Source organism: Rana temporaria, chromosome 8 (assembly GCF_905171775.1).
Source record: "Rana temporaria chromosome 8, aRanTem1.1, whole genome shotgun sequence".
NCBI classification, from domain to species: Eukaryota; Metazoa; Chordata; class Amphibia; order Anura; family Ranidae; genus Rana; species Rana temporaria.
The window spans coordinates 159,790,487-159,815,620 of NC_053496.1; the positions used below are offsets into that span (position 1 = coordinate 159,790,487).

At 45.4% G+C, this 25,134-nt stretch overlaps 1 protein-coding gene across 1 annotated transcript in view; it reads left to right on the plus strand.

Moving 5' to 3' along the window:
- LOC120910460 overlaps nucleotides 1–25,134 on the plus strand; it is a 38,764-nt gene that overhangs the window by 6,746 nt on the left and 6,884 nt on the right. Inside the window, exons 2-3 of the mRNA XM_040322218.1 lie at nucleotides 2,319–2,689; nucleotides 16,809–16,928. Coding sequence (XP_040178152.1) covers nucleotides 2,321–2,689; nucleotides 16,809–16,928 — 489 coding nt within the window. The 5' untranslated portion in view covers nucleotides 2,319–2,320. The remainder of the gene's footprint in view (nucleotides 1–2,318; nucleotides 2,690–16,808; nucleotides 16,929–25,134) is intronic.

Sequence of the window (25,134 nt, forward strand, 5' to 3'; positions counted from 1 at the left end):
CCACCACAGGCCAATGTTGGAAAACAGGCAGGCCAGAGTGTATTGGGTGTTTTTCCCCGGGAACAGCCCAGTGGGAGTGGTCTCCCCGTTGGGCATGCTGGGGAAGGATACTTAAATGGCAGTTGCCATTTTCTCTGGGCTCTTTGCCTCGTGGCCCTCCTGGCTCGAGGTATGTGATAGTCCATTTTCAGCCCTGGGACAACATTGGCCCGAGGCTACAATTCTGCCAGGTAGGCCCAGTTGTCTTGACTGGGGCCTGCACTTTGAAGGTGATCCTGTGCTATCTGTCCTGTGGGAGGAAGCCACTCAATGGAGGAAACCAGGGGAGGACCTGTCCTGGGGAGGACCAAGTGGAAGGCTGGTATCTCAGGAGAGGCCTGGTAACTTTATGGGAGGATGCACCGTATTCTATGATGCCTTACAGTGTTGCCGGGTCGGCTTAAAGGCTCTAAACTGTACGGCTGGAAATCCGGGTACTAAATCCTGTGGCAGAGGATTCTGGAACAGTTTATTTCTACTTTCAAAGAAAGGTCTGTAGCAGAGACTGTATTATTTTTTGTCCGTGCGTCATCCCAGCTGCTAGGCCAGTGAGAGGGGCCTATCCGGGTGAGCAACACCCACTCTGAGGAAAGTGGTGAGTGTGACTTTGGAAACTTAGAAGTTCCCCAGTGATCTGCATAGTGTGCATTGTGCCTGAACCTTCCCCTAACCCTCCATCCCTCTATCTATACAAGTTTGTGTGAAATAAAACCTGACAGAAAAGGGATTTACAACTTGTGTGGACATTGAAGTTTCTTAGATCTCATCCCCTAGATATCGAAGAGCGAGGTAACGTGCAAGACCCAAATTTAAACCAGCAGATCTTATGGGGGTAGTGCTACATTGGTATTAGTTGGAGGAATAGGGGCCTACTGTTGGTATTAACCACTTCAGCCCCGGACCATTTTGCTGGTCAATGACCGGGCCACTTTTTGTGATTCGGCACTGCGTCGCTTTAACTGACAATTGCGCAGTTGTGCGACGTGGCTCCCAAACCAAATTGGCATCCTTTTTTTCCCACAAATAGAGCTTTCTTTTGGTGGTATTTGATCACCTCTGCGTTTTATTTTTTGCGCTTTAAACAAAAATAAAGCGACAATTTTGAAAAAAAAATAATATTTTTTACTTTTTGCTATAATAAATATCCCCCAAAAATATCTAAAAAAAGATTTTTTTCCTCAGTTTAGGCCGATACGTATTCTTCTACATATTTTTCTAAAAAAAAATCTCAATAAGTGTTTATTGATTGGTTTGCACAAAAGTTATACAAAATAGGGGATAGTTTTGTGGCATTTTTATTAATACTTTTTTTAACTAGTAATAGTGGCGATCTGGGATTTTTATCGGTACTGCGACCTTATGGCGGGCACTCTTGACACATTTTTGCAATCAGTGCTATAAAAATGCATTGATTACTGTAAACATGTCACTGGCAGGGAAGGGGTTAACACTAGGGGCGATCAAAGGGGTTAATTATGTTCCCTCATTGTGTTCTAACTAAAGGGGGGGGTGGGACTGACTAGTGGAAATGACAGATCACTGTTCACAGATTGTCTGAACAGACGAACAGTCATTTCTCCCCCTGAAAGAACTGGGAGCTGTGTGTTTACACACACAGCTCCCGGATCTCACTCTGTAACGAGCGATCACGGGTGCCCGGCGGTGATCGTGCCCGCCGGGTACTCGCATCGGCACCAGGGGCGAGCAGGGGGCACGCACGCGCCCCTAGTGGCTGCAATGCAAAATCACGTTATATTACGTGATTTTGCGCAGTCGAGACGACCTGCCGCCGTAAAAATACGGTGGGCGGTCGGTAAAGCGGTTAATAGGAGGGAAAGTGCACCATCATTAGTGTCAGTGGCAAGAATTATGCCCCTCCTGGTGTCCAAAGAGAAATAATGTCTCTTTGCAGTGGGAGGAATAGTGCTCCAAGGGCCAGATAAGGACAAGAAAAGGGCCACATATGGCCCACGGACCGCAGTTTGGAGATGACTTACTTAAAGCAAAGAACCTTTACGTATGGAGTTTGCAGAACTTTGTGTTGATGGAATCACACGATTACCAAAGTGAGGCCAAGGAGGGTTAAGGGCCCCATGAAAGTTTAAGCTGGCTTGCTGACACCTGGAGGCATTTAGCTAGCAGAATCTAGAAGACTGTCCGGTACTAGCATTTTCAGAAGGAGGTTCACAATGATCAGTCACACCAACAACTTTAGAGAACGTAATCACTTGTTTATTTTTTTTCTTTAATTTGTTTGTTTTCTTTTCTTTCATTTTTAGCAATGCCCTCAGAGGAGAATAACTTCAGCAATCAGACAGCTGCACAACCTGGGAATGAACCTCCTGCTTATTACAATTCATATGCAGAAGAGCCAGTGTGGAATGTCTCCAGTGTGACACCTAGTGAGCAGACTTGGAATGACTGTCCTCCTGCCTATGACTCCCTTCTCGATATCCCTGTATGGAGTATTCCTATTATCCAACCTACTGCACCTACAGAGGACCAGCTATGGAACTTTCCCCTGCCTATTCCGGAATACAGTGAAGCTTCACCTAACACCAACACCAATCGGAACTCAGGGAATACTCCAATAAGTTTTAATACCCTATTTAAACAGAAATTTCAGAGAGGAAAGCCTATATGTGTAGGAGTGAGTATATATTTTTTTTATGACTATACTTTTATTGAGTGTGGTTTGTTTATGTCTAATTATTAAGATAATGGTTATAAATCTGTATATGTATATACTGGGGCAGATTCATCAAGAGATCCGCCGTCGTATCTGTGAGAGCCGACGGTCGGATCTATGAGGCTGATTCATAGAATCAGATTCCTCATAGATCTCCCTTAGATCCGACTGGTGTAAGTGACTTACACCAGTCGAATCTTAGGCTGCAATCTACCGCCGGCCGCTAGGTGTCGTCGCTTTTTTTTACGCGTCGGATATTCAAATGAGTAGAACCACCGATTCAAGTCCGTACGCCCGCCCGTCGCTTTTTTTTAACGTCGTTTGCGTTCGCCTTTTTCCGGCGGATAGCTACCCCTGCTATATGAGGGGTAGCTAATGTTAAGTATGGCCGTCGTTCCCGCGCCGAGATTCAACATTTTTACGTCGTTTGCGTAAGTCGATCGGGAATACGGATGGCCGCAATTGACGTACCCGCCGCTAACAATGACGTCCTAGCTACATCATTTGGAGCATGCGCACTGGGAAATTTCGCCGGCGGCGCATGCGCAGTTAAATCGGCGCGGGAACGCGCCTGATTTAAATTGTACACTCCCCCTAGCCGCGGAATTTGCATTCCGCCGGGGGAGTTACGATCCGACGATGCAATTTTCGAGGTAAGTGCTTGATGAATACTGCACTAGCCTCGCTACATTTCACCGGCAGGTCGTAAAACACGTAGATCGAGCGGATCTAAAGATCCGCTGATCTACATGAATCTGGCCCACTGTGTGAGTATGTATGTGTGTGTATATATATATATATATATATATATATATATATATATATATATATATATATATATATATATATATATATTGTCAAAAGTATTGGGATACCTGCCTTTACACACACATGAACTTTAATGTCATCCCAATCTTATAGCCAGATTCAGGTAGAGATATGCCGGCGTATCAGTAGATACGCCGTCGTAACTCCGAATCTGCGCCGTCGTATATTTAAGCGTATTCTCAAATTGAGATACGCTTAAATGTTGCTAAGATACGACTGCCGGCGCCGTCGTATCTTAGCTTTCTATTTACGCTGGCCACTAGGGGCGTGTACGCTGATTTACGTCTAGAATACGTAAATCAGCGAGATACGCCAATTCACGCGCTTGCCCGTCGCAGTAAAGATACGCCGTTTACGTAAGGCGTTTTCAGGCGTAAAGATAATTCACCAAAAAGATGGCGCAGCCAATGTTAAGTATGGACGTCGGAACCGCGTCAAATTTTTACAATTTTACGTCATTTGCGTAAGTCGTCCGTGAATGGGGCTGGGCGTAATTTACGTTCACGTCGAAACCAATAAGTCTTTGCGGCGTAATTTGGAGCATGCGCACTGGGATACGTCCACGGACGGCACATGCGCCGTTCGTTCAAAACGTCATTTACGTGGGGTCATGCTTTATTTACATAAAACACGCCCACCTCTTCACAATTTGAATTAGGCGTGGTTACGCCGGCACATTTACGCTACGCCGCCGTAACTTAGGACGCAAGTGCTTTGTGAATACAGCACTTGCCTCTCTAACTTACGGCGGCGTATCGTATATGAGATACGCTACGCCTGCCTAACGTTAGGCACGTCTACCTAAATCTGGCCATTAGTCCGTAGGGTTCAACATTACGTTGACCCACCCTTTGCAGCTATAACAGCTTCACCTTTTCTGGGCGGGCGGGCACGACACTCCACACCAGGGAGAAAGCCTTGCATTACTATGTGGAGTAACAGACAGAAGAACAGGAAGTGAGGATTTCTCAGAAGAAATAAGGACATTTGAAAGCAAAATGGAAGGATGAGGTAAGTGAAGGAGGACTGCACCAAGGTAAAGGAAGCTATTTACAAAATAAAAAAATTTACCTTTACAACCCTTTTCAGTGATCACAGACCACAAGAATCAAAGCATCTGTTTAGTGGGTTGCAGGGTAGGGATTTCAAAGAAACTAGACATGTGCAAATCATTTTGTTACGAATCAAAATGCAGACAACATTTTTTGTTATTCAGAGATTCTGATGAATCAGAATCTCCAAATCAAAATATTAATGAATTTCAATGAATTCAAAAGAAATTATCTACAAAATGTATTTGTATTCATTAGTTTCATTTGGATCTTTTGTTAATCCTCAAAGGATTTAAAATAACGCAATAACATAACAAATGATCTGAATTTATAAAATGAAATAAAAAAATAGGTAATAAATACAGTAAGGTATAAAAGTGAAATAAGATCATGGGGCCAGATTCACAAAAGAGATACAACGGCGTTTCTCCTGATACGGCGTCATATCTCTGTTTCTATCTATGCGACTGATTCATAGAATCAGTTACGCATAGATAGCCCTAAGATCCGACAGGTGTAATAGTTTTACACTGTCGGATCTTAGGATGCAGTACCGCGGCCGCCGCTGGGGGGAGTTTGCGTCGTAAACCAGCGTTGGCTCCCACTACTGTCAACCACAGCCAGTGAGCCAATGAGGAGAGAGTGGGGGCAAAGCTGAGCAGGGCTTGGGAGCAAACATGCATCAGCAAGCGGCTTGCTATTGGGGGCACTGGTCAAGGGGGAGGAGCCAGGAATACCAGTGAGGGACCTGAAAAGAAGAGGATTGGTGCTGCTCTGTGCAAAACCATTGCACAGAGCAGGTAGGTATGACATGTTTTTTATTTTTATTTTTTTTACTTTAAAGCGGAGGTCCGGTAAAAAAATTAAAAAACGTAACTGTCCTAGTCGCCAGCGATTTCGGCCCCTGCCGAGGCCGATCCTGGCAGCTCCAGGCGCCGCCATCCACAGTAAGGCAAACAGGCAGTGAAGCCGTGCGGCTTCACTGCCCGTTTCCTACTGTGCATGCACGAGCAGCGCGGTGCTTTGTGAATGGGCCGCCCCATTCACAAGAAGAAACCGAGTGTAGGAGGAGGAAAAGGATCCACCGCGGAGGATGAAAAGGCAGATTCAGGACTTCCGCATAGCAACAGCTATTTCGGGTAGGTAAAAAAAAAATATTTTTCAATTTTTTTTTTTTTTTTTAGATTTTTGGAGTAACATTTTTTTTCAGGGTGAAACTCCACTTTAATATTACTTTAACACAGCACAATGAGGTCTTAAAAGCACCACTGGCAGAGTTTGCTGCCCTAGGGTCTCATTCCAGGTAGGCCCCGCAATCTTCGGGGTCTGGATACAGCCTTCATAGAATCATTGAGGATTAGCCTATCTAGATAACTGCTGAAAGAGACTAGCTCCAGCTGCTTTTTTAAGATCTTGAGTGAAGTTGCTGAAGAAAAAAATATCCATGGTGTGATAAGTATCTTACTTGAAGAGAATTTTTTTCTTCTCCTAGGATGATAAATTAAAAACAAACAGATGATGCAAACGTAAATTAGATAAAATCTTTGCTTAAAAAAGCAGAAGCCCATAAAATGTATTTTTCTTTGTACTAGCTGCTGCTCTTTAGAGATGGAAGATATCTCTACAAAATATGAAGGAACACCAGAGGGAGCAAGACTAATGCCTTGTACACACGATCGGAATTTCCGATGGAAAAAGTCAGACGGAATTTTTTCATCTGATATTTTCCGATCGTGTGTGTGCACCATCTGACTTTTTTCTGTCGGAATTTAAAAAGAGAACATGTTCTCTTTTTTTCCGACGGAAATTCCGTTCATCTGTAGGGAACTCCGACAGAGAAAAAAACATGCATGCTCAGAATCAAGTCGACGCATGCTAGGAAGCATTGAACTTCATTTTTCTCGGCTCATCGTAGTGTTGTACGTCAGCGTGTTCTTGACGGTCGGAATTTGGTGTGACAGTGTGTATGCAAGACAGCTTGAACGGAATTCCGTTGAAAAAATCCGTCTGCGTTTATCCCGACAGAAAATCCAATCGTGTGTACAAGGCATAAGTGCATAAAAATGATTAAAACAGGGTTTTTCAACCTGGGTTGCATGGAACTCTATGGTTCCTCCAGGGGATGCTAGTGGTTCTATGAGCAATTTCTGCCTCTCAGATAAGTTCCCACTGACGTGATTTTGTGCACTGGGTCTGGGATGGCGACCCGCTCTTCAGTATACCTACATGGGGCAGTCCAGAAGGGGTTAAACAGAATACTAAAAAGCAGGAAGCTTTAACCATGAAAAATAAATTGGGAAAGTTTTGCAGAGACCTAAATAACTGCAATCTTAATAAAGATTTTTTGTGGAAAAAACCATGTACCGTATTTATCGGCGTATACCGCGCACTTTTTTGCCCAGGGCAAAATCGTGGGTGCGCGGTATACGCCGATACCCGCTTTCCCGCGCCGAGTTTTGAATACTGCGCCGACATATACCGAGCGCAGTACACTCGGGTATAGTCGGCCAGTCTCGGCTCCTTCCGCGCTCACGTCCTGGACGTACAGGACGTGAGCGCGAGTGTTGCCGAGCCTGCCCGACAATACACGAGTGTACTGCGCTCTGTATATGTCGGCGCAGTATTCAAACTTGGCGCGGAAAACGAGCGGGGAGGACGCGAGGACGCCGCAGAAGGACGCCGGACCCGACGAAGAGGACACCCGAAGCCCGCAGACGGACCCCGGACCCGACGAAGAGGACACCCGAAGCCCGCAGACGGACCCGACGAAGAGGACACCCGAAGCCGCAGAAGGACGCCGGACCCGACGAGGCCGCCGATGGATGCCGCGCAAGACACCAAAACTGTAAGTACAAAAAAAACTTTTTTTCCACAGGATTCGGGGCCACTTTAGGGGTGCGTGGTATACGCGGGAGCGCGTTATACCGCGATAAATACGGTATATCAAAGAATATTCCACCTTGATGATGTCATTAAAACCCATTTCTAATTTCAATGTTGTGTGGTAGTGTGTGGTACCCCACCAATGTATGGACCCAGAATTCTAAACCAGATAGGATGAGGGGCTCCAGGGAGCTTATAACATACAGAGGAAACTGGCGTTTCAGTTTCCTCATTATTTACTAAAGTCCACTTTGGGACCTGGAGCCTGGGAATTTCTGAAAATTCCAATCCTGGGTAGAGTCAGGACCATGGTTCTGGGCTCCACCCTCCCGAGGAGTCCAGGCTTGCAAGGAAGAACCCAGAGAGTGCAGGTTGCACTCGGAAGAAGCCAGAGGGCCAGATTCAGATAGATCAGCGGATCTTTAGATCCGCGTAATCTATCTGTTTTTCGATCCGCCGGTCCAATTTTGCGAGGCTAGTGCATGATTCACCAAGCACTTACCTCGAAAATTGCACCGTCGGATCGTAACTCCCCCCCCCCCCCGGCGGAATTCAAATTACGCGGCTAGGGGGAGTGTACAATTTAAATCAGGCGCGTTCCCGCGCCTATTTAACTGCGCATGCGTCGCCGGAGAAATTTGCTAGTGCGCATGCTCCAAATGACGTCGCTAGGACGTCAATGTTTTCGGCGGCTACGTCAATTGCGGCCATCCGTATTCCCGATCGACTTACGCAAACGACGTAAAAATTTGAATCTCGGCGCGGGAACGACAGCCATACTTAACATTAGCTACCCCTCATATAGCAGGGGTAACTATCCGCCGGAAAAAGCCGAACGTAAACGACGTAAAAAAAAAGCGACGGGCGGGCGTTCGGTCTTGAATAGGCGGTTCTCCTCATTTGCATATCCGACGCATTAAAAAACTGCGACGACACCTAGCGGCCGGCGGTAGATTGCAGCCTAAGATCCGACTGGTGTAAGTCACTTACACCAGTCGGATCTAAGGGAGATCTATGCGGAACTGATTCTTATGAATCAGTCGCATAGATCCGACCGTGGGATCTCAGAGATACGACGGCGGATCAGGAGATCCGCTGTCGTATCCCCTTGATGAATCTGCCCCAGAGAGTGCAGATGTGCACTGGAGTAGCTAGAGAGTGCAGGCTGTACTCTTAAAGCCAGAGAGTGCATGTGTGTACAGTGAAAGTCAGAGACCCAAGTCTGAGGGTCAGAGCAGTGAGGAGCTGCTATCTGCATGGACGGTGTTGGCAAAGGGGAGTAGTCTGTAGGAGACAGACAAGAGCCTGAAGCAGACGGCTTGAGCAGCACTGCTGTATGTATAAGCCAGGAGGCTGAAGTTATTGTTTGGTACTGACAGTGAAAACCCCCTGCGAGGGAAAAACCTGTGATTTTTTATTTTTTTTTTACTTTTCTTAACCACTTCCATACAGGGCTTTTATACCACCTCAATACCGGGCCTATTCTGTCACTTCTCTCCTACATGTATAAATCACCATTCTTTAACTAGAAAATTCTCAGAACCCCCAAACATATATATGGTTTTTTTAGCAGACACCCTAGGGAATAAAATGACGGTCATTGCAACTTTTTATCTTGCACGGTACTTGCGCAATCATTTCCCAAACGCTTTTTTTTCGGAAAAAAAATGGTTTCATGTATTAACCACTTCCCGACCGCCGCATGTATATGTACGTCCACAGAATGGCACGTACAGGCAAATGAGCGTACCTGTACGTCCTTGCCTTTCCGCAGGTCGGGGGTCCGATCGGGACCCCCCACCCGCTACATGCGGCGGTCGGATTCCCGCGGGGAGCGATCCGGGACGACGGCGCAGCTATTCGTTTATAGCCGCTCCGTCGCGATCGCTCCCCGGAGCTGAAGAACGGGGAGAGCCGTATGTAAACACGGCTTCCCCGTGCTTCACTGTGGCGGCGTATCGATCGTGTGATCCCTTTTATAGGGAGACTCGATCAATGACGTCAGTCCTACAGCCACACCCCCCTACAGTTGTAAACACACACTAGGTGAACCCTAACTCCTACAGCGCCCCCTTGTGGTTAACTCCCAAACTGCAACTGTCATTTTCACAATAAACAATGCAATTTAAATGCATTTTTTGCTGTGAAAATGACAATGGTCCCAAAAATGTGTCAAAATTGTCCGAAGTGTCCGCCATAATGTCGCAGTCACGAAAAAAAAATCGCTGATCGCCGCCAATAGTAGTAAAAAAAAAATAATTAATAAAAATGCAATAAAACTATCCCCTATTTTGTAAACGCTATAAATTTTGCACAAACCAATCGATAAACGCTTATTGCGATTTTTTTACCAAAAATAGGTAGAAGAATACGTATCGGTCTAAACGGAGGAAAAAAAATGTTATATATGTTTTTGGGGGATATTTATTACAGCAAAAAGTAAAAAATATTGAATTTTTTTCAAAATTGTCGCTCTATTTTTGTTTATAGCGCAAAAAATAAAAAACGCAGAGGTGATCAAATACCACCAAAAGAAAGCTCTGTGGGTAAAAAAGGACGCCAATTTTGTTTGGGAGCCACGTCGCACGAGCGCGCAATTGTCTGTTAAAGCGACGCAGTGCCGAATTGTAAAAACGCCTTTGGGCATTTAGCAGCATATTGGTCCGGGGCTTAAGTGGTTAAAAAGTAACAAAACAGTAAAATTAGCCCAATTTTTTTGTATAATATGAAAGATGATGTTACACCGAGTAAATAGATGCCTCACACGTCATGCTTTAAAATTGCGCACACTCATGGAATGGCGCCAAACTTCGGTACTTAAAAATCTCCATAGGCGACGCTTTGAAATTGTTTACAGGCTACCAGTTTAGAGTTACAGAGGAGGTCTAGTGCTAGAATTGTTGCACACGCTCTAACGCACGCGGCGACACCTCGCATGTATGGTTAGAACTGCGTTTACATACGTGGGCGGGACATACGCGTGAGTTCGCTTTGGAGTGTGAGCTATCGGGACAGGGGCGTTTAAAATATATATATATATATATATATATATATATATATATATATATATTTTGTTTTATTTTACTTTTTATTTTTTTTACACTTTTTTTTTTTTTTGATGACTTGCATTCCCATTACAAGGAATGTAAACATCCCTTGTAATAGGAATGGTGTGTGAACAGGTCCTCTTTATGGAGAGATGCAGGGTCAATAAGACCCCACATCTCTCCTCCAGGCTAGAAAGCATGAGATTGTGAAAAAAAATTCACGATCTCATGCTTACTAGCCGCAATCGTGGCTTTGTTTACTTCTGGGAATCCGGGCGTGACATCGTCACATTGCGCCCGGGCCTCCGACAGTCATAGAGATGACTGGTGACCATCTGGTCACCAGTCATCTCTATGCTTCCCAATCCGGAGCCCGACAATTCTTTCTCCGGGCCCCCCAATGGCACGGGAGAGCCTGGAGAAGCACCGGATGGCGGCGGGAGGGCGGGGATGTCCCCTCCCACTGCCTATAAGAATGATCTAGCGGCAGAACCACCGCTATGATCGTTCTTTTGGTGCGCAGAATCGCCGCCCACAAATAATGATATCCAAATGAATCCTCTACAGAAGCTGCAGGTATCATTCAGATATCCCCTCACAAAGCCCAGGACGACATATGACGTCCACCCAGGATGGGAGATTCCATCTGTGGATGTCATATGACTATGGGCCGGTATTGAAGTGATTAATAAAAGTGGGTCAACAAGCCCTGAAATTGAATTTCTTTACAGACACTTCCCTCTCCTCTTTCTACCTCCTCTTCTTCTTTTTTTAGTGTATCAACTTTCATGCCTCTAAAGAAAGTATAAGAGGGGTATAGGAACTCCCAAAAAAGAGAGAATCATGAAACAGTAAAATATTTAATCCATCATCTGATCATCCACCTACACCAGGGGTGCCCAACCTTTTGAAGTCCAAGGGCCACTTAAGCGACTTGGTAACCGGTCGCGGAGCAGGTGGATGGCAGCCCACTCTACTCTATAGAGCCCACTGTACTGATTGGATTGGCGGTAGGCATTTGTAAACAGACACAAGTCCATTTACATTTGCCAATCCTTAGATGTGAAAAGAGGGTCTGGCTGACTGATGTCTAAGGGGCCTAAGGCTGCTCTCACACTGATGTACTGTTGTTTACCCGCACTGCGGGTGCAGCACAGTTCACCTGTGGCATATACTTCTATTATATCCTGTAGGTGTGGTGCACATTCAGAAAGCATACCAAACTCTCAGGTAATAGAAGTCTATGGCTCAAGTACAGGTAAGTATGAAAGCAGCCCCAGTAACCACTGCAGAACACATATGCCCATATATACACTCTGGGGTAGATTCAGGTACCTTTGCGCAGTTTTTACAGAGGCGCAGGGCAACGTTTTTGCCCTGCGCCCCCGCAAATTTTCTGCGCTACCCGCGATTCACGGAGCAGTAGCTCCGTAAATTGTGTGGGCGCTACGGCAAAATGCCCGGCGTAAGCGTGCGCAATTTAAATGATCCCGTAGGGGGCGGGAATCATTTAAATTAGGCGCGTTCCCGCGCCGATCGTAGAGCGCATGCTCCGTCGGGAATCTTTCCCGACGTGCATTGTGGCAAATGACGTCGCAAGGACGTAATTTGCTTCAAAGTGAACGTGAATGGCGTCCAGCGCCATTCACGATTCACTTACGCAAACTACGTAAAGTTCAAATTTCGCGACGCGGGAACGACGGGTATAAGCCTTATGCGAAAAACGCCATACGCAAACGACGTAAACTGCGTACGCAGGGCTCGCGTAACGTTGTGAATCGGCGTTAGTATGCAATTTGCATACTATACGCTGAGCACAACGGGAACGCCACCTAGCGGCCATCGCAAGAATGCAGCCTAAGATATGCAGGCATAAGAGCCTTATGCCACGCATATCTTAGGCTGCAGTCGGCGTAACGAGGTTCCTGAATCAGGAGCATTCGTTACGCCGGCGCAAGTAAGCAATTGCGCTGCGTAACTATGGTTACGCAGGCGCAATTGCTCTCTGAATCCGGGCCTCTGATTTTAGCAATAAACGTATCTTTAATTAACAGTATTCTATTCCATCCCAGAGCAGGAGGTCGCGGGCCACATGTGGCCCCCCGGGCCACCGGTTGGGCACCCCTGACCTACACCATATGAGACATCACTACCTATTAGAGGTCTGCATTTTGCTCCTTCTGCCAAAATAAATCCCTTTTCTATGTTTAAGGATCTGAATAGGCTTATTAGAAACCTTACTATCAAGTTGTAGACAATTTGATGAAGGCAATATCAGTGCCCTTACGAATCTGGAAAACCAATGGAAGACAAACCAAAAGGAGGAATTTGACATTTTCTTTCAGCGTCCTCCTCCAATACAGCACACTACGTTTAGACCTAGATCAGTTTTTATCCTACACAAGCTAAAGACCCCTACCTTTAAAACATTCTACCAGGTAGCTACTAACTATGTGCAAACACAGGGCCGGCCTTAGGTGTTCAGGCGCCCTGTGCGAGCTAATCCTGTGGCGCCCCTCCCATCTTCACCCCTTGCCCCCTGGTCACCTAAACATACACAAAGAGGCTGTCCGGGGCCCCTCTATCCTCTGCCGGGAGCCTGGGGAGTGACAATGAGGAGGAAGAGGTGAGGCAAGAGTCAGCGGAGCCCTTAGGTGGCAGTGCGCCCTAGGAGGCTGCCTTCCTAATCCGCCTAGTGGTGCTGACCGCCCGGCCCTGCTGCGACTCACATTTTGCGAGCTGTGATGGCCGCACGGCACCCCTGTTGCCCATGGCGCCCTGTGCAGCCGCACAGCTCGCACACCCCAAAGGCCAGCCCTGTGCAAACAAACAATAAACAAACCCTCCAATTTGAGCTTCATGGAACAGAAGGCATTTTATGGTTTTCACCACCAATCAGGCCATCATTAAAAAATATGCAGACAAAGTGGAAGCTATAGTAATACTAAATAACCACTAAAGAAATTTCATAGTATTAGATACCAATACTTACAGAAAAAATATGATAGGATCCATTGGCAGAATTGGCAAAGGAATTAAAATGCTTAATCGTCAAAATCCTAACAGATGGTACTATCAATAAAAATTTTTTTTTTGATAAAGCCTTTTACAAAATCCCTTATTTTACCACCTCATCAAAGTACACAAGAACCCTGTCAACCCCCCTGTCTTGTGGAGCATATTTCACAGCCCTTCGTGTTGTCTCTTTCCTCCTACATCTAGGATGGAGTGCATCTTTTGGAGAACTTACAATCATACTTCTCGGAAACCTACCTATCTGTGGGTCTCCTTGGATGTCAATTCTATTTATATATTCATACCACACTCAATAGGAATACAGGCAGTCAATTACTTCTCCACAGACCCAGATATAAATGATGGACAGGTCAACTTAATTCTAGCAGCCACTCATATTGGCAGCATAGGGATTGTTGTTACAAATGTATTTCAGTTCCCATAGCCCCATAGTGAGGTTGGCATAGCTTGAAAGCAAACAGAGCTCCAATAGCTTTACTGGTGTGCTGGAGCATAATTACTTCCAATTCAATGCAAGTTATTATATCCAACACACCAGCACAGCTATTGGAGCTCATTTTTATCCAAGCTATGCCAACCTGATTATGGGGCTATGGGAACTTAAATACATTTGGAACAACAATGCCTATGCTGCCAACATTGTCTTCTATGGTCATTATATAGACAATGTAGTTATCATTTGGGATGGCCGATCTTCATCCATGGTGGATTTTGTAGCCTTTTGTAACTGGAATAATATCCATCATGTTTGGAAATTTCATTGGCATGTTTGAATGTAAAAAAGAAAAAATGTTTGACCTGCAACCATGTTTTACATGGCCAAGAATCCATTGTGGCAAATGGCAAGACCTAATAAATTCAATAATTTGTAAGAAGAACTGTTCCACACAGTATGTAATTTACTGTCTTACGTCCCCATTTGGTCTCCTCAATGCAAGGAGAACCATTAGGATCCTTTGTGCACGCTTCGGTGAAAACAGTAGCACAGAAGACTATGTTCCCAAGCATTTTGCAGAATTACATGGGAAATTATCTGATGAGCTAAAGGTCTGGGTCATTGAATCTACCACCAATGAATTTCCTCAAGCAGAGCTTTTAAATAAATTGTGCGAGAGAGAAACATTGGATCTACACACTGAACTCTCTCACCCCAGGTGGTTTGATAGAAGTTAATAATGTTGTCTAGTCCATTCTTCCAGATCACAACAATTACACACGCTGTATACTTGTAAACTGTATATGTTTATATATATATATATATATATATATATATATATATATATATATATATATATATATATATATATATATATATATATATATATTGATATAATTCTTATACAGCCATTTCATCTATAATATATTATTTTCTTTAATATTTTTATTCCATTTATTATCTTCTTTCTTCACAACATGTTTTAGTCCACTGCATAGAGTAATATATCCCCACTTGGTGACAGTTTGAGTATCACTGGGTCCTATAATTTATTATAATTTGCATTAAGATATGTTTCACAATTTTAACTGTTTTTTTTATAACATTTATGAATGAGTTCAATTTTATTATCTGTTTAATCCTATTTTATTCATATTTGGTTATTGTTTTTCGATTTGTCCATCTGATTATCTTTTAATCATTTTATATTGTTTATCATTTATTTGTATGCCTAATAATACAATTCATTACGCACATTTTATTCAATTTATTTTCACTTTATGGTTTTATACACTTGGGCATGCTGTATTTGCATTATTTATAGTGAATCCACATTTTTTTCTTTTTTAAGTAGCACAGGGCATTGTTGTCCCACGGGTATAAGTAGTATCACCCACACAGGCTTGGGAAAGGAGCAGTGTGGCTCTGAAATGCGTAGCCATGCCCCCAGTATGTTCCACACTGTGTGAAGTTCCTTCCTGTCAGCCTTGCATGCTATCTCAGTTTCCTGGTAGCTGTTATCCTCACATAACCCAGCCAGCAGCAATGCCATGGACACCTAGACTGGATTAATGTGTCCCCCCACTGAGTTCCTGTGCTGACAGGCAGTGCTGATGATAAGTGCTGTGTTATCCACAATTTTGTGAGTTGCTATTTGTCATTTTAATCATTAAATTGTCACGGTCGCTACCGTGCCAAACGGACAGCGAGGCGTGGTCGCGCCCCAGGTGGCTCTGGGTGGAATTGAACCCAGGACCTCCCCGTTGCTGCTCCGGGTCTTTGCCTCTGAGCCACTTCTCAGTTGATATTCTGCTTGCTGTCCGTCGGAGCCTGGTTCTGAACTATGTGATGATTGCCTGTCTCTGGATCTCCCTACAATCTTTACTTGTCTATCCTAATCAACCAGGGTATAAAGCCCTGCCTCACTATGAGGGATGTGTCAGTTCATTGTTCTCTGATTGTCCTGTCTGTGCCAACGGTTCCTGTGTTCCTGTGGTTGTCTTCAGCTACAAGACTGACCCCGGCTTCTGACCCTTTTGGCTTACGTACCCTGGAATGCTGCTGTCTCCTGCCCTTTGACCCCGGCCTGTACTTTCAGACTTTCCCTGCCTTCTCCAGCCCTTGACCCACGGCTTGTGCCCCGGACTTGTCTTTGGTTCCTGTCTGCAAACTCTGAACTTTCCGTCAGTAGTTACCTGACCCTCAGCTGTCATCAGTGTACCCCGTCTGCTCAGCTACAAGACTGACCCCGGCTTCTGACCTTACTGAATTCTGGAATCCTGGCCACGGCTATACTTGACTATCCTTGGCTAATCCCTATCTAGCCCCCGTGCACAGACTCACAGCCCAGGTAGTGTCTTACCTTATTACCATGGGCTGTGTGTACCTTCAAGGGTGAGCTTACAAATCTGCAAAATAGACTCCACTCAAGGTAAGCCCTCACATAAATATTTCTTGTACTGCACACCTTCTGGGGTCCCTTCAACCTCCTAGGACACTAGCTAAAAAACTGAGGCATGATAGTTAGGGCGGTGTTGTACAGGGGCTTTCTTGATCTTTTTTTGTTTTGTCAGTGTCCAAACCTCATGTAGGTGGCAGTTTAACCCAAAATGTCAGACTATTCTACAACCCTGTGTCCCTCAATGGATGGTAAAGAAAGCTTTTTTTTTGCCCTGCATAGAAATGGCACTGTAGATAAATGAATTTATATATTGGAAAATAGAATATTTAGCACTGCAATATACATTTGCAGACTTGGACAGGCAGTACTGATAAATATACATGTTCCTTTGTCTCAGGTGCTGGTGATTTCGTGTGCCTTTGTGCAGATCGCAGTAGGTATGATGTTGGCATTTAACACTATGCGTGATCACTCTGAAACCCTATCATATGGAATACCATACTGGACATCAGTGTGTGTAAGTACAATATTGCTATGTCTCTCAAGGATGCGTAAGAACTGGGTCAGTCAAAATGAGAAAAAGTTAGTTTAAAGGGTATGTATGGCGGTTTTGCATATATTTGCATTTTTTTTATTATGGTCAGGATGAAAAAGTGAACATAAAATATATACATATTACATCTTGCAGTTAATGTGGTTTTAGACCTATGATATAAAAACAAAGCATATGAGAACAAAGCATCTCCTTCTATAATGTGTACTTGCCTCAATCCAAACCACAGAGTGTGATTTGTATGTGTGTCTGCAGTCTGGTTCCTATGCAATTTGCTTGAGTCATTTCTAACAGTCTGTGCTGACAACATGGGTTTGAGGGGGGCATGGGAGGGGTTCTGCAGCACACAAAAGGTGATTGATAGCCTCAGCTGTGCATGTTTCTTTGTGAGATTGTGTAGAGGGGGGGGGGTGTGTCCCTTCTCTCCACTCAGGTCTCAGATTACATTGGGCTCTCCTCTCTGAGCTGTGCAGTGTGTGATAACAGATCCACAACCCCTATTTTTAGAAGCTCAGAAAATCTGTGCAAATTCTGCACTTTAACCTGATGTAGAGAAGAGATGGCTGCAGGTGAATACATACAACTTCTGTAGGAGGATTTGTTTCATGTCTGTGTATTACCTGAGGCTCGTCACTTCACTGGGTATATGTATAAGAGTTTACAACCACTTTAAATATTTTGTATTGTGATTTTTAGCCAGCAGGTGGAGCTGTAGTCTCCTTTTCAGGTTAAATCAGAGGTTCACCCTGAAAAACATGTATATACCATTCCATCCAGCATACTGCCGACATGTACAGTATGCTGTGTTTTTTTTGCTGTACATACCGTTGTATAGCTATTTTCCCCCCGGCTTCCGGGTAGTGGCTCCCGCAGGAGTGGGCGTTCCTATTCAAAGACTAAGTGATTGACATGATGACAAAAGCTTCCCCCCGGCGCATAATGCGCGTCACCAGTTTCCGAAAGAAGCCGAACGTTGGTGCGCAGGCGCCGTATAGCGCCGTATAGAGCCGACTCGCAGTTTGGCTTCTTCCGGAAACTGGTAACGCACATTATGCGCCGTGGGAAAGCTTTTGTCATCACGTCAATCACTTAGTCTCTGAATAGGAACGCCCACTCCCGCGGGAGGCACTACCCGGAAGCCAGGGGGAAAATAGCTATACGAGGGTATGTACAGCGAATAAAAAAAAAAACAGCATACTGTACATGTCGGCAGTATGCTGGATGAAATGGTATATACATGTTTTAGGGTGAATCTCCGCTTTAAGACTACATACCTGTACCAAGAAAAGTTGAGTCTGACTATTGGCAGAAACACCCATAGAGATTAGCACCTCATCCCATTGATTAAGTATGCAAAGTAAGGGAGGAGAAAAGAGGACTTTTGTGGTGCTCTACATATAGTAATGAGGATAAAATACACAAATGTATAAAAAAACTTTTTTTTAATGAGATTCAGGGTTAAAAAAAGTCAACCTTGTAGTAACAATTAAAGTATAGCTAAATGATAGCTGGATGGTCAGGAATATATAGGTACAAAGCTGGCTCACTTCAAAATACAGTTACACGTATAAGTCCCGACATGTTTCGCATATTTGCTTTATCAGGGTACATACAAGCAAAATAGAAGAATTTCACGATACTAAACAAGAGATAAGAAAGTAAAATAAGTAAACGCGCATTGAAAAGTTATTAACATATACATTTGTTGTATTCATGGCAGAAACCGTGTGTAGATAGTCACTGTGTTTGCCTCCACAAGGGTAGCGACACTTACCCAGCCAGAGAGGACCTCTCAGTAGTGACCACTACCCAGCGAAAGGGCAAAACAGGTGCACAAAGGGCAAGGGCTCAAATCGCAGCCACAGAGGCAATAATAAGGACCCGGCTGAAAAGGATAGCCCAGAAGAAAAAAGGCAATAAGACATGAAAAAAGAAAGGGTAGACTAACTAAAAAGTATATATCTATCTATATATATATATATATATATATATATATATATATATATATATATATATATATATATATATATATATATATATATATCTATATAGCTATATATAGCTATATATAGCTATATATATATATATATATATATATATATATATATATATATATATATATATATATATATATATATATATATATATATATATATATATATATGATGAAAGAAAGAATGAAATAGAAATGAAATTAAAAAATAATACAAAAAGGATAATAAAAAGCAATATTAATGAACCGAGTGAACAAACATATACTCACTTAAAAACAGAATAAATCAGGCATGGGGTGGAGGGCGCCCGAGTAAAAGGGGTTGTAAAGGAAAACATTTTTTATCCCTAAATAGCTTCCTTTACCTTAGTGCAGTGCTCCTTCACTTACCTCATCCTTCCATTTTGCTTTTAAATGTCCTCATTTCTTCTGAGAAATACTCACTTCCTGTTCTTCTGTCTGTAACTCCACACAGTAATGCAAGGCTTTCTCCCTGGTGTGGAGAAAGTCTCTTGAGGGGGGAGGAGACGAGCAGGAGTGTCAGGACGGCCCACTAACACACAGCTCCTTTCTCTATCTGCAAAGTAGAGAGTGTCCTGACTTGCCTGCTCGCCCCCTCCCCCTTAAGAGGCTTTCTCCACACCAGGGAGAAAGCCTCGCATTACGGTGTGGAGTTACAGACAGAAGAACAGGACATAAGGATTTCTCAGAAGAAATGAGGACATTTAAAAGCAAAATGGAAGGATGAGGTAAGTGAAGGAGGACTGCACTAAGGTAAAGGAAGCTATTTAGGGGAAAAAAAAACGGAAAATTGTATCATACTTACCAGTAATTTTCCTTTCCTGGTGCCTATCCATGGCAGCATACCTGTGACAAGCTCCGCCTTGGCTCCTCCCTCAGGAATAGTGAATATTATAAAAGAGTCGGTGAACACCGCCCCCACATTCTCCGTAATATAGAAAACCGAGGGTGGGAGCGTATGCTGCCATGGATAGGCACCAGGAAAGGAAAATTACTGGTAAGTATGATACAATTTTCCGTTTTCCTGGTGCCTCCATGGCAGCATACCTGTGACAAATAACTAGCTGAAACGGGTGGGATGCTGCTTAGAAAATTTATTACAAGGACATCATTAACAAAGGTTAACAAATGGAGGAGGCGACGGCTGACTTGATCGCCTGTCTGCCAAACTCTACCGAAGAGAGAGCTCCCGGGTCCACCCGGTAATGTTTCATAAACGTGTGTTGGGACGACCAGGTCGCTGCCCTACAGATGGTCTCGATCGACACGTTTGCCCTTGCTGCCCAAGAGGCAGAAACTGCCCTCGTGGAGTGCGCCTTAATCGCCGACGGAGGATCCAGACCTCTTGCCCTGTACGCTTTATGAATTAGTTTCACAATCCATGAAGAGATTGTTCTCGCTGACGCCTCTTCGCCTTTTCTTTTCCCCCAGGGGATTATGAGCAACTTGGAAGAGTTTCTGAAAGGCACTGTGGCCTGGAGATAATGCTTCAGCGTGGAAGCAATATCTAGCTCGTGAAAAGAGCCTGAGTCCTGCTCTAGGAATGTTGGGAGTGCCCAGGGTTCCGACATGGATAAGGATGATGCAACTTTGGGGATAAACCCCCGAACTGTCCTGAGTTCCACCCTGTCGGGGTAGAACACGATGTGATTGTCGTCTGCTCCTAGAGCTTGGAGCTCTGAAACCCGTCTGCCCGATGTTATGGCTATCAAAAATGTAAGCTTCAAGGTTAGATTCCACAGTGATGCTGAGCCCGAAGGGGCAAAGGGCGGATTGACTAGGGATTCTAGGATGACAGCGAGGTCCCAGGTGGGAAAAGACTGCCTAGTTGGCGGCCGGATTCTTTTGACGGCCTTGAAGAATTGGACTATTAGTGGGTCCTCGGCCCACCTCTTCCTGGTTGCCGATGAAATTGCTGCTACTTGTACCTTTAATGTACTTAGGGCAAGACCCTTGTTTAGGCCTGCCTGCAAAAAATCAAGGATTTGAGAAGATGATGGAAGCTCCGGATCGCAGCTTTTGTCAGACATGAAGGACCTGAACTTGTTCCACACTTTCCCGTATATACTGTTTGTGGAAGGCTTTCTAGCCCTTAGGAGGGTAGCAATAACTTCGCTGGAGCAACCTAGAGATTCAAATTTTTGCCTTTCAGTCGCCAGATGTGAAGGTTCAGCCTGCCTGGATCTGGATGAGTGTGACACCCCTGAGACAGGAGGAAGGGTATCAGAGGAATCTTGACTGGGGGTTGCATACTCAGGAACATTGCCGTCGGAAACCAGGGACGTCTCGGCCAGTATGGTAGAACTGCTATTACTATTGTTGATTCGATCATTGCCCTCGCCAGGAGTTTTGGTATCAGAGGCCGTGGCGGGAATGCATAGGCCAGATCGCATGTCCAAGGGGCTGTGAGAGCGTCCACTGCCTCCGCTTGGGGATGCGGTAGCCTTGAGATGAACCTCGGAAGCTTGGAATTGCTGGCAGTTGCGAATAGGTCCAGCTCGGGGAGCCCCCAGTGGTCTGTTATCCAATTGAAGATGTTGGGGTGAAGAGACCACTCGTTGGCGTCTACGAACTTGCGAGATAGTAGGTCGGCTTGCACGTTGAGGCGTCCTGGCAGGTAAACTGCCCTTAAATCCCCGAGATTTCTTTCTGCCCACAGGATTATGGGCTCTACTTCCCTTAGCAGGGGTCTGCTGTGTGTCCCTCCTTGACGATGTATGTAAGATACGGCGGCCCTGTTGTCCATCCGTAAGAGCACTGGTTTCCCTGAGATCTCGAACTCTAGGGCTAGAAATGCCCGGTAGACTGCCCGGATTTCCAGGATATTGGACACCAGGCCTGTCGCCTGAAAAGACCATCTGCCTTGCACTGAAATTTGATTGCAGTGTGCGCCCCAGCCTGCTAAGCTGGCGTCGGTGGTAACTATGGTCCAGTTGACATGCCCTAACGCACGTGGCTTCGTCAGAGTTTGTTTCTTCATCCACCAATGGAGGCCTCTGAGCATCCGGGTCGTCAGGCATATGTGTTGAGCTAGAAACCGTTTGTTCCACTGCCTCAAGAACTCCAATTGAAAATATCTCAAATGCCAATGGGCCCAAGGGACCATCGGGATGCAAGATGACATCCTGCCTATCAGGCTCAGGCAATTCGAGGCAGTCAGATATGGTCTGGAACTCGCATTCTTCATCTGTCGGATGATAGACTTCACCTTCTGGGGTGGAAGGGACACTGTACCCTTCTTTGTGTTGAAAAGTGCTCCCAGGTAGATCATTTCCTGGGTTGGAGAAAGATGACTCTTCTCCTGGTTTACCTTCCATCCGAATCTCGTCAGTGCTGTCAAGAGAATTTCTCTGTGTTCCAGTAGCTGGGCTGGCTCTTTCGCTAGGAGAAGAAGATCGTCTAAATAGTGGTATACTCTGAGCCCCTGTTCTCTTAAAGGGGCTATGAAGGCGATCAGGGTCTTCGTGAAGACTCTTGGAGATGTACAGAGGCCGAAGGGGAGACTGCGAAATTGAAGATGCACTTGGCCTACTGCGAACCTCAGATACTTCTGGAAGGATGGGAGTATAGGCAAATGCAGGTAGGCATCCTGCAGGTCTATGGACAGCATCCAGTCCCCCGGTTGGACTACCCGAATGATCGTTTGTAATGACTCCATCTTGAATCTTTCTAGGGAGATGTAGCGATTTAGCCTTTTCAAGTCTATGACTGGTCTCCAACCACCCGTCTTTTTGGGGACCAGAAACAGAGTCGAATAAAACCCTGAAAACCTTTCGGATGGGGGTACAGGAACCACCGCCTGCTGATCCTGCAAGGAGAGAAGATATTGTTGCAGCGCTTCTGCTTTTTGAGGAGACTTTGACATCTCTGTCGGAGAGAAGAAATCTTTGGGGGGTTTGTCTAAAAACGTCCAGAAATGACCGTATTTGATCGTGGAAACTACCCACGGATCCTTGCACTCTTGCTCCCAGATCTTTGAGAAGAGTTGAAGTCTGGCTCCCACAGGGACTGCTTGGGACGGCTTGGCGTCAAAAAGACTTAGTGGGATCCTGTGGAGTAGAGGCTGTTGTCTGTCTGCGGTTTTTCAGGAAGGTGGACTGGGTGCTCCTCCAGTTTTGTCTGAAGCCTTTTCCCTGCCTGGGTTGACGATAGTCCTTATTCCTAGAGTACTGGAATCTAGGCGCAAAAGACCTGGAGCGCCTGGACCGTCTGTCTTGGGGTAACAGGCCCGATTTCCCACCAGTGACGCGAGAGATGGCTTTATCTAATTTTTCCCCAAAGAGGGCTTTTCCATCAAATGGTATCTTGCACCAATTCTGTTTCGACGCAACATCTGCCGACCAAGGCTTCAGCCACAGGGCTCGCTTGGCCAATACTGTGTGGAGCATGGATCTTGCGGAGCATCGAATTGAGTCGATGGCAGCCTCTCCAATAAAGTCTGCAGAAAGTTTCAGTTCATCTAAGGCCTTAATAATGTCCTCCTTCGGCACCTCCTGCTGGATGGCAGCCTCTATGTTATCCGTCCACACACGTAGCGCGTTGGATACTGACGTCAGGGCTATTGAGGGTTTACAGGCATTGCCCGCCATCTGGTAAGCTTTCCTTAAGTCTAGGTCCATTCGCCTATCGAGAGGATCTTTGAATGCAGTCGAGTCCTCCATTGGTAGTGTAACGTTCTTTGCTAATCTTACCACTGCTGCGTCAACTGTTGGAGGGCCTTCAAGCATTGCGGAGTCGGCCTCTGAGAGGGGGTATAGTTTCCCCAGACGGTTGAGGGAAAATCTTTTCTCTGTTCTCTTCCACTCTTCCTCGATCAGGCCTTTAATTTCATCCATGAGAGGAAAAACGGAGATCTGACGTTTGAGATGAGGAAAAAAGGCTTTAGACTTTTTGAGCTCTGTCTCGGGTTCATCCCAGCCGATTGCCTGCTTTACAGCTTGTACATAGGGTTGGACCATGGCAAAGGCAAAGCCAGATGCTTCCATGTCGTCAGAGGAGTCACCTGAGCCGTCATTCTCTTCTTGAGGTTTAGAGGAGGAAGCAGGCGCTGGGCGCGGCATTCCACTTGTGGAGGGCCCTGGGGAGACCTCCTCAGCCGGATGGTCCTGAGGAGGGGACACCGGCTGCTGTGTCGGCATTGTGGCTACCAACTCCGCAAAAGAATCCTTTATTGCCTTTTTAAGGAGGTCCGCCACTTGTCTGCTTTCGGACTCTTTGTCCGATGCGTAGTCCTTCAGGCAGACTCGGCAAAGTCGCTTATGTGGAAGTGGGGTGGCCCCACAGGCCTGGCATTTTGGCGACCTCTGTCTCGGGGAGCGCGAGTGATGGCGCTTTTTGGCTGAAGCCTTTTTCCCATTCCCATGGTCGTCACGCCTGGGGGACCTGCCTCTACTGAAGCTAGAGTCGGAGTCTTCGTGTCGCCTGGAGGTCTTCTTAGACGTCTTCTGGCGTACAGGGCTGCAATACATAAAGTTACCAGCCTCAGTGCACTCTTTTTTTTTTTTTTTTTGAAAAACATAGACCTACCTGAATGTAGGTCCTTACCTTAGGTGTAGAGTAGGCTCTTGTATGGGCGGCGAATGGCTCATTTTAGGCGGCTTAACGGGGGCAGCAGCTAATGGAAAAATCAGGGAGAAAATGCAAAAGGGTTAACCTCTTAGTCCTAACCCGACTCAGGAGGTGCCATTAGTTCCCTATTTTATATGAAAAATTACGCCCTGGGGTTTTTTTTTTTTTTTTTTTTTTTGTACCCCCGACCCCCAAAGAAAAACAATTATCTTCCCATCTTTTTTTTTTTTTTTAACTTTCTTACCCCCTTTTTTTTTTTTTTTTCTTAAACTATATATGTATATTTATATATATACCTGGAACGGGGACAGCAGGTGTCAAAAAGTGGAGCTCTTGGGCAGGTGAACCTCTCCCGACAGCCTCAGGACCCTTCTGAGGCCGTCAGGGAGTTTAAATAGGATTCACCTGACAAGGGAACTCCTTTGCCCTGAGCTCAGGGAGCTGCTGGCAAAAAAACGCCATCTTTCCCTTATCAAAAATGGCCGCCGTGGCCTCCGTGTCTACTGCGCATGCGCGAACCGGCCGCCCTAGGACCCAGCGGTCCCGGGCGCCGGCGCATGCGCAGAACGCGGCCGAGGACGCCGCGAG